The 18,777-nt window shown below is 47.2% G+C and overlaps 1 protein-coding gene across 5 annotated transcripts in view; it reads right to left on the bottom strand.

Moving 5' to 3' along the window:
• Window positions 1-18,777, bottom strand: part of SPTBN5 (spectrin beta, non-erythrocytic 5) — a 704,607-nt gene that overhangs the window by 504,658 nt on the left and 181,172 nt on the right. For all 5 annotated transcript variants that reach the window (XM_063947637.1, XM_063947638.1, XM_063947639.1 and 2 more), the window contains one exon: window positions 7,603-7,756. In XM_063947637.1, coding sequence (XP_063803707.1) covers window positions 7,603-7,756 — 154 coding nt within the window. The remainder of the gene's footprint in view (window positions 1-7,602; window positions 7,757-18,777) is intronic.

Below are 18,777 nucleotides of genomic sequence, written 5' to 3' on the forward strand. Positions count from 1 at the left end.
CTTCACACGGGGGGCAAGAAGAGCTGTATGTCCTTCCTCAACTCCCGGCTGATCTGACCTCCCTCCCTGCCGGCGCTGACCAGCGGCAGCTACCCTGTGTACCGTCAGGGGAGGGGACATCTGTCTGCTGTCCTCCCTCATATGGAGCCACATCAGCCATAGCGCATCAGCCAGAAGAACAACCATGGTAAGTGCCTCACATCACACTTGGTTGTTATGTGACCAACAGAAGGTTCTGCTGCAGCTGCTGTGGCCCCTACTGTCTGTATATACATACACACACACATAAATATATATATATATTTTTTTTTTTTTGGATATATATATATATATATATATATACATACATACATACTGTAACGTCTGTGCCCTCCCATGGAAGAAACTCATCACCAGTAGAGATATAAACATAGGGCTGCATTTGGGTGTTCTGTGCATGCAGAGTAGCCGCAATGCACATGCGCGACCCCACACCTTGTGGCTGCATCCTTCCATGTGGCCGCAAGGTGACTGACAGTCATGGCCATCGGAGAGCGTTGACATCGCGTTTTAAACTGGGGCATGTCGGGAGTGTTTTCGGGGCAGCTGTGTGGTGTCACACGCAGCAGCTCTGATTAAAAATATGGCAGCAGACCGACTGACAGCGCAGCCAGGCTCCGCCGTCAGGGATCAATCTTAATTTGATGCGTCCACAATTTACTTGTGGATGCATCAGGAGGCGGTGCCACACATGCGGGGTGGCCTTGCCCTGTGCTATGCGGCCCCCAGCATGTGCGGACATGGACGCAGATATTGCTGTGTATGCAGCGATCTCTGTGTCCATCTCTGAACCAGGTCCCAAGTCTTCAAATCAGTGAAAGATCAGGTGTCTATTGCAACGTTTCAGAGAACAACAACCCTGATGATATATATACACATATACAAACCTCTGACTAATCATAACCCGTAACTGTAATACCTTAACCAAAACTGATAAACCAGCCCTAATATCATATCCCTAATACCCTAACCCAACCGTAAGCAACTCTATTACCCTGTCCCTAATATCCTAACCCAGTCTAGCAAACTAACCCTAATACCCTAGCCCTTAACACAAATCCCTAACCTAACCCTAATACTCTAGCCCCTAACTCTGAATGGCAGACTGGATGGGCCGTATGGTTCTTATCTGCTGTTAAATTCAATTAGCATGATAAGCTGGCGTGAGCCGCCACTTATCAGGGATATTGTGTCTTCTCCAGGTGAAACCAAATCCCCGAAAACAACCCTATTCTCGTCCGAAAACGGTTCTGCTTCTAACGAAAACAGAATCTGTGTGTTTTCGGGAGAATTTTTTTTTTTTTTCGGGATGACCTGGAAAAAAAAATCTGAGAACCGGTAAAAAGCACAAAAAAAGTCAGTTTATCGCTCCCCAGGTTTCTCCGTACCTAACTGAACACCATACATGAGCAAAATATTCTTTGGTATGGCACTAACTCACATTTATCAAGCTGGGCTGTGGAACCTCCAGGCTGTTTCATCTGAGGAGCTGGATATTGGGGGGGGGGGGGGGTGTGAGGTGCGCTGAAGATTTGCCTAGGGTGTTGAAAAACCTTGCACCGGCCCTGCATCTTTCCCAGGATCCGCGTGCAGTGATGCACCGACACCTGTTTTGGTTTTAGGAGGCCTCTGACTAGAGATGACAGCTCCTTGGCCTTCTCCTCCGGGAGAAACACTTTTTTCTGTTCTGTGTCCAGAACCATCCCCAGGAACAGTAGACGTGTCGTAGGGACCAGCTGTAACTTCGGAATATTTAGAATCCAGCCGTGCTGTTGTAGCACCTCCCGAGATAGTGCTACCCCGACCAACAACTGCTCCCTGGACCTCGCCTTTATCAGGAGATCGTCCAAGTACGGGATAATTAAAACTCCCTACTTTCGAAGGAGTATCATCATTTCGGCCATTACCTTGGTAAAGACCCTCGGAGCCGTGGATAGACCGAACGGCAACGTCTGGAATTGGTAATGACAATCCTGTACCACAAATCTGAGGTACTCCTGGTGAGGATGGTAAATGGGGACATGCAGGTAAGCATCCTTGATGTCCAGTGATACCATGTAATCCCCCTCGTCCAGGCTTGCAATAACCGCCCTGAGCGATTCCATCTTGAACTTGAATTTTTTTATATATGTGTTCACGGATTTCAAATTTAAAATGGGTCTCACCGAACCGTCCGGTTTCGGTACCACAAACATTGTGGAATAGTAACCCCGTCCTTGTTGAAGTAGGGGCACCTTTACTATCACCTGTTGTGAATACAGCTTGTGAATTGCCTGTAACACTGCCTCCCTGCCTGAGGGAGTGGTTGGTAAGGCAGATTTGAGGAAACGGCGGGGGGGAGACGTCTCGAATTCCAGCTTGTACCCCTGAGATACTACTTGAAAGATCCAGGGATCCACCCGTGAGCGAGCCCACTGATTGCTGAAATATTTGAGACGGGCCCCCACCGTACCTGGCTCCGCCTGTGGAGCCCCAGCGTCATGCTGTGGACTTAGAGGAAGCGGGGGAGGACTTTTGCTCCTGGGAACTGGCTGTATGCTGCAGCTTTTTCCCCCTACCTCTGCCTCTGGGCAGAAAGGACGCGCCCTTAACCCGCTTGCCCCTATTGGGCCGAAAGGACTGTACCTGATAATACGGTGCTTTCTTTGGCTGTGAGGGAACATGGGGTAAAAATGTAGACTTCCCAGCTGTTGCTGTGGAAACGAGGTCCGAGAGACCATCCCCGAACAACTCCTCACCCTTATAAGGCAGAACTTCCATGTGCCTTTTGGAATCTGCATCTCCTGTCCACTGCCGAGTCCAAAACCCTCTTCTGGCAGAAATGGACATTGCACTAATTTTAGATGCCAGCCGGCAAATATCCCTCTGTGCATCCCTCATGTATAAAAGTGCGTCTTTAACATGCTCTACGGTTAGCAATATAGTGTCCCTGTCTAGGGTATCAATATTTTCCGACAGGGAATCTGACCATGCAGCTGCAGCACTGCACATCCATGCTGAAGCAATAGCTGGTCTCAGTATAACACCTGTGTGTGTATATACAGACTTCAGGATAGCCTCCTGCTTTCTATCAGCAGATTCCTTCAGGGCGGCCGTATCCGGAGACGGTAGTGCCACCTTCTTTGACAAGCGTGTGATCGCTTTATCCACCCTAGGGAATGTTTCCCAACGTGCCCTATCCTCTGGCGGGAAAGGGTACGCCATTAGTAACCTCTTAGAAATTACCAGTTTCTTATCAGGGGAAGCCCACGCTTCTTCACACACTTCATTTAACTCCTCAGATGGAGGAAAAGCTACTGGTAGTTTTTTCTCTCCAAACATAATACCCTTTTTTGTGGTACCGGGGGTAACATCAGAAATGTGCAACACATTTTTCATTGCCTCAATCATGTAACGTGTGGCCCTACTGGAAGTTACATTAGTCTCATCGTCGTCGACACTGGAGTCAGTATCCGTGTCGACATCTATATCTGCCATCTGAGGTAGCGGGCGTTTTAGAGCCCCTGATGGCTTTTGAGACGCCTGGGCAGGCACAGGCTGAGAAGCCGGCTGTCCCACATTTGGTATGTCGTCAAACCTTTTATGCAAGGAGTCGACACTGTCGCGTAATTCCTTCCATAGCACCATCAACTCAGGTGTCGACCCCGCAGGGGGTGACATCACATTTATAGGCATCTGCTCCGCCTCCACATAAGCCTCCTCATCAAACATGTAGACACAGCCGTACCGACACACCGCATACACACAGGGAATGCTCTGACAGAGGACAGGACCCCACAAAGCCCTTTGGGGAGACAGAGAGAGAGAGTATGCCAGCACACACCAGAGCGCTATATAACACAGGGATCCCACTATAAATGAGTGTTTTCCCTTATAGCTGCTTATTTTATATATATACTGCGCCTAAATTTAGTGCCCCCCCTCTCTTTTTTTACCCTTCTGTAGCTTGTAGACTGCAGGGGAGAGCCAGGGAGCTTCCTTCCAGCGGAGCTGTGAGGGAAAAATGGCGCCAGTGTGCTGAGGGAGATGGCCCCGCCCCTTTTCCGGCGGACTTCTCCCGCTTTTTCTGGAATTCTGGCAGGGGTATTTTTACACCTATATAGCCTTCCTGACTATATATAGTGTAGATTTGCCAGCCAAGGTGTCTTATATTGCCCTCAGGGCGCCCCCCCCCCAGCGCCCTGCACCCATCAGTGACCGGAGTGTGAGGTGTGCATGAGGAGCAATGGCGCACAGCTGCAGTGCTGTGCGCTACCTTGTTGAAGACTGAAGTCTTCTGCTGCCGATTTTCCGGAACACTTCTTGCTTCTGGCTCTGTAAGGGGGCCGGCTCCGGGAACGAACACCAAGGTCGGGTCCTGCGGTGGATCCCTCTGGAGCTAATGGTGTCCAGTAGCCTAAGAAGCCCAAACTACCACCAGTTAGGTAGGTTCGCTTCTTCTCCCCTTAGTCCCTCGCTGCAGTGAGTCTGTTGCCAGCAGATCTCACTGTAAAATAAAAAACCTAAAATATACTTTCTTTCTAGGAGCTCAGGAGAGCCCCTAGTGTGCATCCAGCTCAGCCGGGCACAAGATTCTAACTGAAGTCTGGAGGAGGGTCATAGTGGGAGGAGCCAGTGCACACCAGTAGTCAAAAGCTTTCTTTATAGTTGTGCCAAGTCTCCTGCGGAGCCGCTATTCCCCATGGTCCTTACGGCGTCCCAGCATCCACTTAGGACGTCAGAGAAAATGGGGTGGTCATAATAATGTGACTCGACCGTGTATACATATACATTATATATATATCCCGGAAAGAAACAGCACTCTAAAAAGGTTAATTCAAATAAGTGGTGCCAGTTCCATATTGCAGTAATGTACACACTCACTTTTCATAGCAGGATGAAAAGATAACGGAACAGCACTCACATGTCAGCAGGGTTTATTGGTCCAACAGCATAACACAGTATTAATCAGCGGCAGCCCGACGGCCGTTTCAACCACACTTCTGTGGTTTTCCTCAGGGGCCCCTGAGGAAAACCAGAGAAGCGTGGTTGAAACGGCCGTCTGATTATTACTGTGAGTGTAATCTTTGTTTCATCAGACCAGAGAATTTTGTTTCTCATGGTCTGAGAGCCCTTCAGGTGCATTTTGGCAAACTCCAGGCGGACTGCAATGTGCTTTTTACTAAGGAGTGGCTTCCGTCTGGCCACTCTACCATACAGGCCTGATTGGTGGATTGCTGCAGAGATGGTTGTCCTTCTGGAAGGTTTTCCTCTCTCCAAAGAGGAATGCTGTAGCTCTGAAAGAGTGACCATCGGGTTCTTGGTCACCTGCCTGACTAGTGCCCTTCTCCCCCGATCGCTCAGTTTAGACGGCCAGCCAGCTCTAGGAAGAGTCCTGGTGGTTCCGAACTTCTTCCATTTACGGATGATTGAGACCACTGTGCTCATTGGGACCTTCAAAGCAGCAGATATTTTTATGGACCCTTCCCTAGATTTGTGCCTTGAGACAGTCCTGTCTTGGAGGTCTATAGACAATTCCTTTGATTTCATGCTTGGTTTGTGCTCAAACATACACTGTCAAGTATGGGACCTTATATAGACAGGTGTGCGCCTTTCCAAATCATGTACAATCAACTGAATTTACCACATCTGGACTCCAATTAAGCTGTAGGAACATCTCAACGATCAGTGGAAACAGGATGCACCTGAGCTCAATTTTGAGCTTCATGGCAAAGGCTGTGAATACTTATGTACATGTGATTTCTTAGTTATTATTTTTAATAAATTTGCAAAAATCTCATAATTTTTTTTCACGTTGTCATTATGGGGTATTGGCCCTCATTCCGAGTTGTTCGCTCGGTATTTTTCATCGCATCGCAGTGAAAATCCGCTTAGTACGCATGCGCAATGTTCGCACTGCGACTGCGCCAAGTAACTTTACTATGAAGAAAGTATTTTTACTCACGGCTTTTTCTTCGCTCCGGCGATCGTAATGTGATTGACAGGAAATGGGTGTTACTGGGCGGAAACACGGCGTTTCAGGGGCGTGTGGCTGAAAACGCTACCGTTTCCGGAAAAAACGCAAGAGTGGCCGGGGAAACGGTGGGAGTGCCTGGGCGAACGCTGGGTGTGTTTGTGACGTCAACCAGGAACGACAAGCACTGAAATGATCGCACAGGCAGAGTAAGTCTGGAGCTACTCTGAAACTGCTAAGTAGTTAGTAATCGCAATATTGCGAATACATCGGTCGCAATTTTAAGAAGCTAAGATTCACTCCCAGTAGGTGGCGGCTTAGCGTGTGTAACTCTGCTAAATTCGCCTTGCGACCGATCAACTCGGAATGAGGGCCATTGTGTGTAGAATTTTAAGGGAAAAAATTAATTTATTCCATTTTGGCATAAGGCTGTAACATAACAAAATGTGGAAAAAGTGAAGCGCTGTGAATAGTTTACGGATGCACTGTAGATAGCATTTTATAGCATGTACTAGATAAATTACAGCTAGAACCTTATTGGTTGCTATGGGCTACTTCTCTACTCGTCTCCTAAGAAGGTTCGCTACATCTCTCCAGAATCAATGTGCATAGCCACTATACTGTAGCTCCTTTAGTGCCTTGCACAACAGCCAGTCTCACATTATGATATACCTTATATCATTTTTACAGTGAACATAAGAATACTGTCACATTCCTTCCAACAGTCCCAATTTAGGGTGGACAGTCCCGCCTTCCTGGTAGGAAGGCATGTGTCTTACTGGTAAAGTTGAGAACTATCTCCTAGTAACAGTGAAAAGGCACCACACACCTGAATGGGTATTTGTAGGGCATACGGTGCAGGCTAGCCCTAGTCACGCCCCCCTCTAGGCATGACCACACCCAACTGTGTACTAGACGGTATCCGGATGATAGGCCAACAGTAATAAGGTCAACAGTTCGACCATTATTGGCTGACATGAATTAGGCCGACAGGGTCAAAAGGTCAACATGGCAATGGTCGACACAGTATATGGTCGGCATTAGTTTTTTTTACTATTTTTTTTCCTTTTTTCACACTTTGCCATCCATGTGGACTACGATTGGGAATAGTAGCCTGCTCCAAGTGCAGAGGTAGCAGAGCGACGCACCTTGCCCGCAGCATGGTGAGCCATGTGACGGGACGCAGTGCACTAATTGGGGTTCCTGGTCATTTTATGAAGTAAACAATAAAAAAAAATCATTCATGTCGACCTTTTTCCCCGTGTTGACTGTTTTCAGGTCGACCCAATGATCCACACCTGTACTAGAGAGCCCACCCAGTGGCTGTGGTCACAAACCCATTGTAATGCCCCCTTTCTCGATTGATGGATGGAGAGTTTAGGAGGTATGCTAATGCTATACTATACAGTATATATGCCATACCAAATACTCTGATGGGACACGTTCTTTCAATAATAAACAAATGAAAGGCACTTGTGCAAAATGTTATTCATAAATTTAAGTAAAACAAACACAAGTTAGGAAGTGTACCCTACTTAAAGAAAGTCTTGCCCATAAATGTACAATAATAAATAAGACTTTATTAAAGAAAAGCTCATCTTTATTTGTACCTCTTGTTTCGCGATAGACGAGTTGATGTAGCTGAGATCTCTGCCAGGGTCAGCCAGCCTCAGCACCTGCCACTTCTCATGGATCCAAGACTCTTCCTCTCCACAGTCTCGGAAAAACTGGTAGAGCTTCAATGTTTCCTCTAGACACAACCGCCTGGAATGAATGACAGGTTCATATACTGCTTAATGTGCTCAGATTAGAATATTCTGAAAAAAGGGCAAATTTATTTAATATCTGCAGTATAGTTTCCAAAACATGCGCATCTTTCCTAGTAACGTTCTCTGGGCACTGCAGCCGGCAAGTGCACCAGGCACATTTTTTTCTGTTGATGTGCTCTTATTACTAGAGTAATGGGAAGTATTTTGTTGCCCTTGGTCTGAGGCTATGGGCCTATTAGTCAGAGGCATGGCGAACTGCAGTTGGATCTTGGAGATACAGTATCTACATACTGTACTGCACATATGCCTTAGAAGGAAATCTTCAACTGCACACTGACGGATATGATAAGTGCGAGCGGGCATTTTTGGGCTGTGACCATGCAGACGCATGGAACTACTCCATCTAATGGGAGTGTTTAGGCCGACCTCCATGTTCAACCATAGCAGGTGGATGCAGGGCCATTTTAACAGCATAGTAGGCCGGACAAAGCAATGCACTGGGGCCCCTACACACCCATTCACAGGAACCAATTATAAAAACCCCATAACATGCCCCTCCTGCAGTTCTGTGCCGTCTCTCCACATGCTTCCATACAGTGAATAGCTATTAGCACTCTGATTAGTGGATAGGTCCAGCTATCGAACAATCAGCATGCTGACAGATATATCACTGTCTGGCTACAAGCTGGGAGGCAGGTATATAATGCTGACTGGCCGCTCTGATTGTGTGACCACCACCACCACCTGCTCCTGCTCGGAGGCCCCTAGAATTGTGGGGCCCTGGGCAGCTGCTCAGTGTGCCTATACATTAAGATGACCCTGTGTGGATGGAGATGGGAGGACTGTTTCCGATGGATCTATAGTACCCAGCATGGGTGGGCCCATATACTGATGATGACATCTGTGTACGTAGTGTAAATGCTGATTTACTTACAGGACCAAAAGCAATGCTTTAAAACACACACAATACACTTTAAAATCGAGCCGCTGCGGCCGCTGTATTCAATCCTTAATCTACGTACTTATTACTCAGTTAGCGTACAAAGTCCCGTACCGTGTACACACTTTGCGTACTAACGCCGCGACGGATGTACAAAGTACACGCGGTGCATACACACACAACGACACGCCGCGAGCACTATGCAGCTTCACCTGTGTCTGAAATACACTTACAAATCTAGCAGGGAAAGAGACACGACACCAATGATATTTAGGAAGTTGGGATCCGACCCGCCAACATATAATTGATAAAAGGGGGTTACAACAAAGATACAATTACAATAACAGAAAAGAGGCTACAGTCAATGGTACATACGTTTGTTCGCCTGCGCTTCCCGGTCCGGTCCTCAGTCATCAAGGTAGATGACCTTCAGAGATTGAGAGTGTGACCGGGCCTGCAGCTGGCTTTTTATACATTTGTCCAAAACCTAATACAATGGGAACTGTAATCTCTTTGTCCATTGGTCACAGGGATGGTTGTTTACAGTACAGGAGAGGTCATAGGTCGGTTTGAATAGGTGGGCGATGTCTGGTCCAGGTGCACCTGCAGATGTTCTCCTCTGGGTTCCCGCCGAATATTAGGAGTACAGTAAATACAGTTAATATTAATATTCTGCTCCTGCGCATAACTATTCGCAGGAGCGTGCGATCTTCTGCAAACTAACACCGGATTATTGCTCTAAAAATACCCTTTAGCTGGATACCAAACATCACCTCCTAACCTAATTCCGTCCCCTCCTATTCTGTAAAGGTGAATCCCTTTGTTCTTATACCTTTTAAACAAGTGTAACTTGCTGGTGTGGTGCATGTAGGCTATGTGTACTTTGTGCACTATGTGGATTAAATATGTAAATGTGTTTTTATGGCTTTTCCATGCGATTACAAATGCTACCGTAATTACCCATACCACGCGCTAATGCACAGGACCGCGGGAGCGATCATACGCAAATTGTGAACATGTGCACGCACGGCAGAACAAGTACGCGCACGGAGGTAATCTGTGTGTAGTTTGTACGTGATGTGTGTACTGAAATATTTTCGACTTCGACAGTCCACCCTTTGGCAGTCATCAATAACTGACACATTTTACTACTAAACAGAAATTATTATCTACACAATATATACAAGTTTGGATGATCGGGAGAGAGTTGTAGGTGGGAAATGTATAACCTAGTGGGATAGTAAAAAGCACGTATGTATGAATCAATATCTGAGGGGCATGTATCATTGTGCCGTATATGTTGTAAATAAGCTTCGAGGTATTGCGAAGTATACATTAAATCCTTCTCATCCCGTATTAAGGGTCTGTAAATGGGCAAACAAACACTACCGAGCTCTTTTCAGCTTCTTATTCCAACAAATGGGGAGCACATTTAGTTGATGATACATGGATGGAGAACATATGTGAATGCTACTATATGTGTATAACACCTGTCGACTATGTGTGCCATTAACTGAGAGTTGCAGAGATGAAGATAAGACACATATATATAAAAATACATTCACATAAGCATTTGGGTAGGGCTGACGTCTTTTCCGGTTGGATGTTTTCTGGGTAAGGGGGAAACAGAGAAAAATGGTGAAAGAAACAGGCCATGAAATTCATTTGCAATCCTTATCATAACACTGTCTCTATGGATGGATCATAAATCAAATCTGCTGCTGTAACAGCGCTCTTGCTCCTTAGACTCATCAAATTTGTGCTGTGCTTGCGCCGCATTAGAATTCGAACACATCTAAATATCAGGCTAATAATTAAGATGACTCCCAGGATACAAAGGAGAAACTTCCCCACACTCATAATAACGTTCTGTGCCCACTCTCCTAACCCTGAGAACCATTTGCGTGGGTTCAACCATGAGACCCAGCCGGTCAGTTCATTACCCACAGTTGCTAAGGTAAGATTGTGCTTCCTCCTGAACTCCCACTTCAACTGCAAGATCTCGTCCATCTTCTGATCGATGATCTCCGTGGGGTCGTCAGTGCTGTTTGTAATATACGTACAGCACTTCACACAATATTGAGTTGCCAGGGTAACACAGTACCCACCTGTCACGGCTGTGACGTAATAAAGGACCATCCTGTGCTGGATCAGTTCCTTCTTGTAGGCTTGTAACTCCCTTCCCATATACCTGAAGGTGTCATCATACATCTCGGTGATATTGTCTATCAAGTTCGCTAGCGCATGGATGTACCTATAATTTATAGTTCCTCTGGCAGAACGGGTAATATCTAATGCGAGAAGGAACTGAATCCCGGTGGATTCATGGATCAAATCAGAGGCTGTGTGCTCTGCCCTATCTATGAGGTGTCTCTTGATGATGTGTTCATAGTGGGTATGAGTATAAGGAGTCTGGGCACTGCGGTGAACGTCTTTCATTTTGTCTTGGGTTATGGTCATGACCTCTGGTAGTACTCTCCCAATATAACACAATCCCTCAGAGCTCGGAGTAAGCCACTTGTACGCTTTCCTCCCACATATGAAATAGGCATCATCTGGGAGAACATAGGGGACAAAATGTAACATCACAATATTGCAAACCTTCCAGGTAAAGAAACCAATCCCTAGTTCTCTCATTTGCTCAGTACAAGTATCGAGCTGGATGATATGGGCACAATACCCTGACGATACTTTTCCAACCCACATGGTCTTGCTTCCACGTGTATACCTATACCGAAAATACCTCCCACTGTTGCCTATCTTGCGTACAAGTTCAGAGTCAATAGGTATCCTATCAGCTCTGTGTGAAAAAGTCATTGTCTGGTTATTCCAATTCACTTCCCAATTTCCTGGTTTTCGGAAATTGGAAATATTAAAACACAACAGGGACCTATCTACGTTGTACTGGTGGAGCGTCAAGCTAGGGGGCCTAGATATATTGAATTTCTTGTCCACCAGTCTCCCACCCCGTAATTCGAGTACCTCATCTATTGCTAAAGGGTATGGTACTAATCCTGACTTATTCTGTCCTTGAGGTACCTGTGAGCACACCCAACATTCTGTCTGGTTTAAGACCTTACCCACTAATGAGTGGTAATCACTCAACGGATGTCGGTCCATGTCGATATTAATATTGGACTGACATCTCTGGATGCACCCATCTTCGACTATGTTCTCACAATTCCTACAAATACAATATTCAACAGACAATAACCCTTGACATTGCCTCCGAGCTCCATGACTACCAGAGCGCTTACTGATACCAGCCTTTACTCGAGTGATGTGCTGCTCCTGAGATCCAACAAATTCGTACTCGCCATCAGAACCCATTCCAGATCCTTGCTCGACCTCTCTGGGACCCTCACCAAAACAAATTGTCCTGAGCAAAAACAATATTACTAGCAGAACCCGAAACGCAGTCTCTTGTGATAGATCCATTTCGTTAGGGGAAAGAAGGAAAAATAAGATTTTACTTACCGATAAATCTATTTCTCGGAGTCCGTAGTGGATGCTGGGGTTCCTGAAAGGACCATGGGGAATAGCGGCTCCGCAGGAGACAGGGCACAAAAAGTAAAGCTTTTTCCGATCAGGTGGTGTGCACTGGCTCCTCCCCCTATGACCCTCCTCCAGACTCCAGTTAGGTACTGTGCCCGGACGAGCGTACACAATAAGGGAGGATTTTGAATCCCGGGTAAGACTCATACCAGCCACACCAATCACACCGTACAACTTGTGATCTAAACCCAGTTAACAGTATGATAACAGCGGAGCCTCTGAAAGATGGCTTCCTACAACAATAACCCGAATAAGTTAACAATAACTATGTACAATTTATGCAGATAATCCGCACTTGGGATGGGCGCCCAGCATCCACTACGGACTCCGAGAAATAGATTTATCGGTAAGTAAAATCTTATTTTCTCTATCGTCCTAGTGGATGCTGGGGTTCCTGAAAGGACCATGGGGATTATACCAAAGCTCCCAAACGGGCGGGAGAGTGCGGATGACTCTGCAGCACCGAATGAGAGAACTCCAGGTCCTCCTTAGCCAGAGTATCAAATTTGTAAAATTTTACAAACGTGTTCTCCCCTGACCACGTAGCTGCTCGGCAAAGTTGTAATGCCGAGACCCCTCGGGCAGCCGCCCAAGATGAGCCCACCTTCCTTGTGGAGTGGGCCTTTACAGATTTAGGCTGTGGCAGGCCTGCCACAGAATGTGCCAGTTGGATTGTGCTACAGATCCAACGAGCAATCGTCTGCTTAGACGCAGGAGCACCCATCTTGTTGGGTGCATACAATATAAACAACGAGTCAGATTTTCTGACTCCAGCTGTTCTTGCAATATATATTTTTAATGCTCTGACAACGTCCAGTAACTTGGAGTCCTCCAAGTCACTTGTAGCCGCAGGCACTACAATAGGCTGGTTCAGATGAAATGCTGACACCACCTTAGGGAGAAAATGCGGACGAGTCCGCAGTTCTGCCCTGTCCGAATGGAAAATCAGATATGGGCTTTTGTAAGATAAAGCTGCCAATTCTGACACTCTCCTGGCAGAAGCCAGGGCTAGAAGCATGGTCACTTTCCAAGTGAGATATTTCAAATCCACCTTATTTAGTGGTTCAAACCAATGAGATTTTAGAAATTCCAAAACTACATTGAGATCCCACGGTGCCACTGGAGGCACCACAGGAGGCTGTATATGCAGCACTCCCTTCACAAAGGTCTGGACTTCAGGGACTGAAGCCAATTCTTTTTGAAAGAAAATCGACAGGGCCGAAATTTGAACCTTAATAGATCCCAATTTGAGACCCATAGACAATCCTGATTGCAGGAAATGTAGGAATCGACCCAGTTGAAATTCCTCCGTCGGAGCACTCCGATCTTCGCACCACGCAACATATTTTTGCCAAATTCGGTGATAATGTTGCACGGTTACTTCTTTCCTTGCTTTAATCAAAGTAGGAATGACTTCTTCCGGCATGCCTTTTTCCATTAGGATCCGGCGTTCAACCGCCATGCCGTCAAACGCAGCCGCGGTAAGTCTTGAAACAGACAGGGACCCTGCTGAAGCAAGTCCCTCCTTAGAGGTAGAGGCCACGGATCTTCCGTGATCATCTCTTGAAGTTCCGGGTACCAAGTCCTTCTTGGCCAATCCGGAACCACTAGTATCGTTCTTACGCCTCTTTGCCGTATAATTCTCAATACTTTTGGTATGAGAGGCAGAGGAGGAAACACATACACCGACTGGTACACCCAAGGCGTTACCAGCGCGTCCACAGCTATTGCCTGCGGATCTCTTGACCTGGCGCAATACCTGTCCAGTTTTTTGTTGAGGCGAGACGCCATCATGTCCACCATTGGTCTTTCCCAACGGGTTACCAGCATGTGGAAGACTTCTGGATGAAGTCCCCACTCTCCCGGGTGAAGATCGTGTCTGCTGAGGAAGTCTGCTTCCCAGTTGTCCACTCCCGGGATGAACACTGCTGATAGCGCTATCACATGATTCTCTGCCCAGCGAAGAATCCTTGCAGCTTCTGCCATTGCACTCCTGCTTCTTGTGCCGCCCTGTCTGTTCACATGGGCGACTGCCGTGATGTTGTCCGACTGGATCAACACCGGTTTTCCCTGAAGCAGAGGTTCTGCCTGGCTTAGAGCATTGTATATTGCTCTTAGTTCCAGAATGTTTATGTGAAGAGACGTTTCCAGGCTCGTCCATACTCCCTGGAAGTTTCTTCCTTGTGTGACTGCTCCCCAGCCTCTCAGGCTGGCGTCCGTGGTCACCAGGATCCAATCCTGTATGCCGAATCTGCGGCCCTCCAATAGATGAGGACTCTGCAACCACCACAGAAGAGACACCCTTGTCCTTGGAGACAGGGTTATCCGTAGGTGCATCTGAAGATGCGACCCTGACCATTTGTCCAACAGATCCCTTTGGAAAATTCTTGCGTGGAATCTGCCGAATGGAATTGCTTCGTAAGAAGCCACCATTTTTCCCAGGACTCTTGTGCATTGATGTACAGACACCTTTCCTGGTTTTAGGAGGTTCCTGACAAGCTCGGATAACTCCTTGGCTTTTTCCTCCGGGAGAAAAACCTTTTTCTGAACCGTGTCCAGAATCATCCCTAGGAACAGCAGACGAGTTGTCGGCATTAACTGGGATTTTGGAATATTCAGAATCCACCCGTGCTGTTTTAGCACTTCTTGAGACAGTGCTAATCCCATCTCTAGCTGTTCTCTGGACCTCGCCCTTATTAGGAGATCGTCCAAGTATGGGATAATTAATACGCCTTTTCTTCGAAGAAGAATCATCATCTCGGCCATTACCTTTGTAAAGATCCGAGGTGCCGTGGACAATCCGAACGGCAGCGTCTGAAACTGATAGTGACAGTTTTGTACAACGAACCTGAGGTACCCCTGGTGTGAGGGGTAAATTGGAACGTGGAGATACGCATCCTTGATGTCCAAGGATACCATAAAGTCCCCCTCTTCCAGGTTCGCTATCACTGCTCTGAGTGACTCCATTTTGAACTTGAACTTCTTTATGTACAGGTTCAAGGACTTCAGATTTAGAATAGGCCTTACCGAGCCATCCGGCTTCGGTACCACAAAAAGAGTGGAATAATACCCCTTCCCTTGTTGTAGAAGAGGTACCTTGACTATCACCTGCTGAGAGTACAGCTTGTGAATGGCTTCCAAAACCGTCTCCCTTTCGGAGGGGGACGTTGGTAAAGCAGACTTCAGGAAACGGCGAGGTGGATCCGTCTCTAATTCCAACCTGTACCCTTGAGATATTATCTGCAGGATCCAGGGATCTACCTGCGAGTGAGCCCACTGCGCGCTGTAATTTTTGAGACGACCGCCCACCATCCCCGAGTCCGCTTGAGGAGCCCCAGCGTCATGCTGAGGTTTTTGTAGAAGCCGGGGAGGGCTTCTGTTCCTGGGAAGGAGCTGCGTGTTGCTGTCTCTTCCCTCGACCTTTGCCTCGTGGCAGATATGAATAGCCCTTTGCTCTCTTATTTTTAAAGGAACGAAAGGGCTGCGGTTGAAAAGTCGGTGCCTTTTTCTGTGGGGGAGTGACTTGAGGTAGAAAGGTGGATTTCCCGGCTGTAGCCGTGGCCACCAAATCTGATAGACCGACTCCAAATAACTCCTCCCCTTTATACGGCAAAACTTCCATATGCCGTTTTGAATCCGCATCACCTGACCACTGTCGCGTCCATAAAGCTCTTCTGGCCGAAATGGACATAGCACTTACCCGTGATGCCAGTGTGCAGATATCCCTCTGTGCATCACGCATATAAAGAAATGCATCCTTTATTTGTTCTAACGACAGTAAAATATTGTCCCTGTCCAGGGTATCAATATTTTCAATCAGGGACTCTGACCAAACTACCCCAGCACTGCCCATCCAGGCAGTCGCTACAGCTGGTCGTAGTATAACACCTGCATGTGTGTATATACTTTTTTGGATATTTTCCATCCTCCTATCTGATGGATCTTTAAGTGCGGCCGTCTCAGGAGAGGGTAACGCCACTTGTTTAGATAAGCGTGTTAGCGCCTTGTCCACCCTAGGAGGTGTTTCCCAGCGCTCCCTAACCTCTGGCGGGAAAGGGTATAATGCCAATAATTTCTTTGAAATTATCAGTTTTTTATCAGGGGCAACCCACGCTTCATTACACACGTCATTTAATTCTTCTGATTCAGGAAAAACTATAGGTAGTTTTTTCATACCCCACATAATACCCTGTTTAGTGGTACCTGTAGTATCAGCTAAATGTAACGCCTCCTTCATTGCCAAAATCATATAACGTGTGGCCCTACTGGAAAATACGGTTGATTCGTCACCGTCACCACTGGAGTCATCGCCTGTGTCTGGGTCTGTGTCGACCGACTGAGGCAAAGGGCGTTTCACAGCCCCTGACGGTGTTTGAGTCGCCTGGACAGGCACTAATTGATTGTCCGGCCGCCTCATGTCGTCAAACGACTGCTTTAGCGTGTTGACACTATCCCGTAGTTCCATAAATAAAGGCATCCATTCCGGTGTCGACTCCCTAGGGGGTGACATCCTCATATTTGGCAATTGCTCCGCCTCCACACCAATATCGTCCTCATACATGTCGACACACACGTACCGACACACAGCAGACACACAGGGAATGCTCCTAACGAAGACAGGACCCACTAGCCCTTTGGGGAGACAGAGGGAGAGTTTGCCAGCACACACCAAAAGCGCTATATATATATCAGGGATAGCCTTATAATAAGTGCTCCCTTATAGCTGCTTTGTTATATCAATTTATCGCCATAAATGTGCCCCCCCCCTCTCTGTTTTACCCTGTTTCTGTAGTGCAGTGCAGGGGAGAGACTTGGGAGCCGTCCTGACCAGCGGAACTGTGAGAGGAAATGGCGCCGTGTGCTGAGGAGATAGGCCCCGCCCCTTTTCTGGTGGGCTCGTCTCCCGCTATTTAGAGAAATCAGGCAGGGGTTAAATATCTCCATATAGCCTCTAGGGCTATATGTGAGGTATTTTTAGCCTTTATAGGTAATCATTTTGCCTCCCAGGGCGCCCCCCTCCCAGCGCCCTGCACCCTCAGTGACTGCCGTGTGAAGTGTGCTGAGAGGAAAATGGCGCACAGCTGCAGTGCTGTGCGCTACCTTTTGAAGACTGCAGGAGTCTTCAGCCGCCGATTCTGGACCTCTTCTGTCTTCAGCATCTGCAAGGGGGCCGGCGGCGTGGCTCCGGTGACCATCCAGGCTGTACCCGTGATCGTCCCTCTGGAGCTTGATGTCCAGTAGCCAAGAAGCCAATCCATCCTGCACACAGGTGAGTTGACTCCTTCTCCCCTCAGTCCCTCGCTGCAGTGATCCTGTTGCCAGCAGGAATCACTGTAAAATAAAAAACCTAGCTAAACTTTTTCTAAGCAGCTCTTTAGGAGAGCCACCTAGATTGCACCCTTCTCGGCCGGGCACAAAAATCTAACTGGAGTCTGGAGGAGGGTCATAGGGGGAGGAGCCAGTGCACACCACCTGATCGGAAAAAGCTTTACTTTTTGTGCCCTGTCTCCTGCGGAGCCGCTATTCCCCATGGTCCTTTCAGGAACCCCAGCATCCACTAGGACGATAGAGAAATAAGGAGGAGAAAAGAAAGCAAAATGCAGGGGGGGGTGAAAAAAGAAAATGGTGCGACAACCGTCCTTGATCTTGTTGCTCTCCGCGATCAGGTGCCGTTCTACAGTCCTGCCTCTCAGCTTTCCCGGAATAAACTCTCCAGTGATATGAAGTTCTCTTTACCTTGCTCTTTGTTACGAGTTTTCTCCGGGTCAGCGACCTTTTTGCAGTGGGACGAGTGGAGCCAAGTCTCTCTTTCGGCGACCTTTAATGCTGTAGTGTTGGTTAACAAGACTTGGTACGGTCCTTCCCACCTGTCAATGAGGCAACCTGAGTGTAGAAAATTTCGTATCATCACATAATCCCCAGGCTCAATGTCATGACAATTACTGTTCGGTAGGTCAGGCATCACCAGCTTTAGATTTCTTTGTGGATTTCTCAGCTGCCGGCTCATCCTAACCAAATATTTCACAGTTATTTCATTATTACAGTTCAAATCATCCTGGGGGTCTATCATTACATGAGGTTGTCGACCAAAAAGAATTTCAAAGGGTGATAAGTTAAGCGGTGACCTGGGAGTGATTCTGATGCAATACAACACTAGTGGCAAAGCTTCTGGCCACAGCAATCCAGTTTCAGCCATCACTTTGTTCAGCTTGTTCTTAATAGTGCTATTCATTCTCTCCACCTTTGCACTCGCCTGTGGTCGGTACGGAGTATGTAGCTTGCTATTAATTCCCATCAGTTTGCACATGACCTGAAAGACTTCACCTGTAAAATGGGTACCCCTATCACTTTCAATCACTCTAGGGATACCATATCTGCACACAAATTCCTGCACAATTTTCTTTGAAGTGAACGTAGCAGTATTTGTGGCAGCAGGGAACGCTTCTACCCAGTTGGAAAACACATCAGTACATATTAACACATATTTCAAATTCCTACAGGGTGGTAGCTGTATGAAGTTG

The sequence above is a fragment of the Pseudophryne corroboree genome, chromosome 12 (assembly GCF_028390025.1).
Source record: "Pseudophryne corroboree isolate aPseCor3 chromosome 12, aPseCor3.hap2, whole genome shotgun sequence".
Classification (NCBI taxonomy): Eukaryota; Metazoa; Chordata; class Amphibia; order Anura; family Myobatrachidae; genus Pseudophryne; species Pseudophryne corroboree.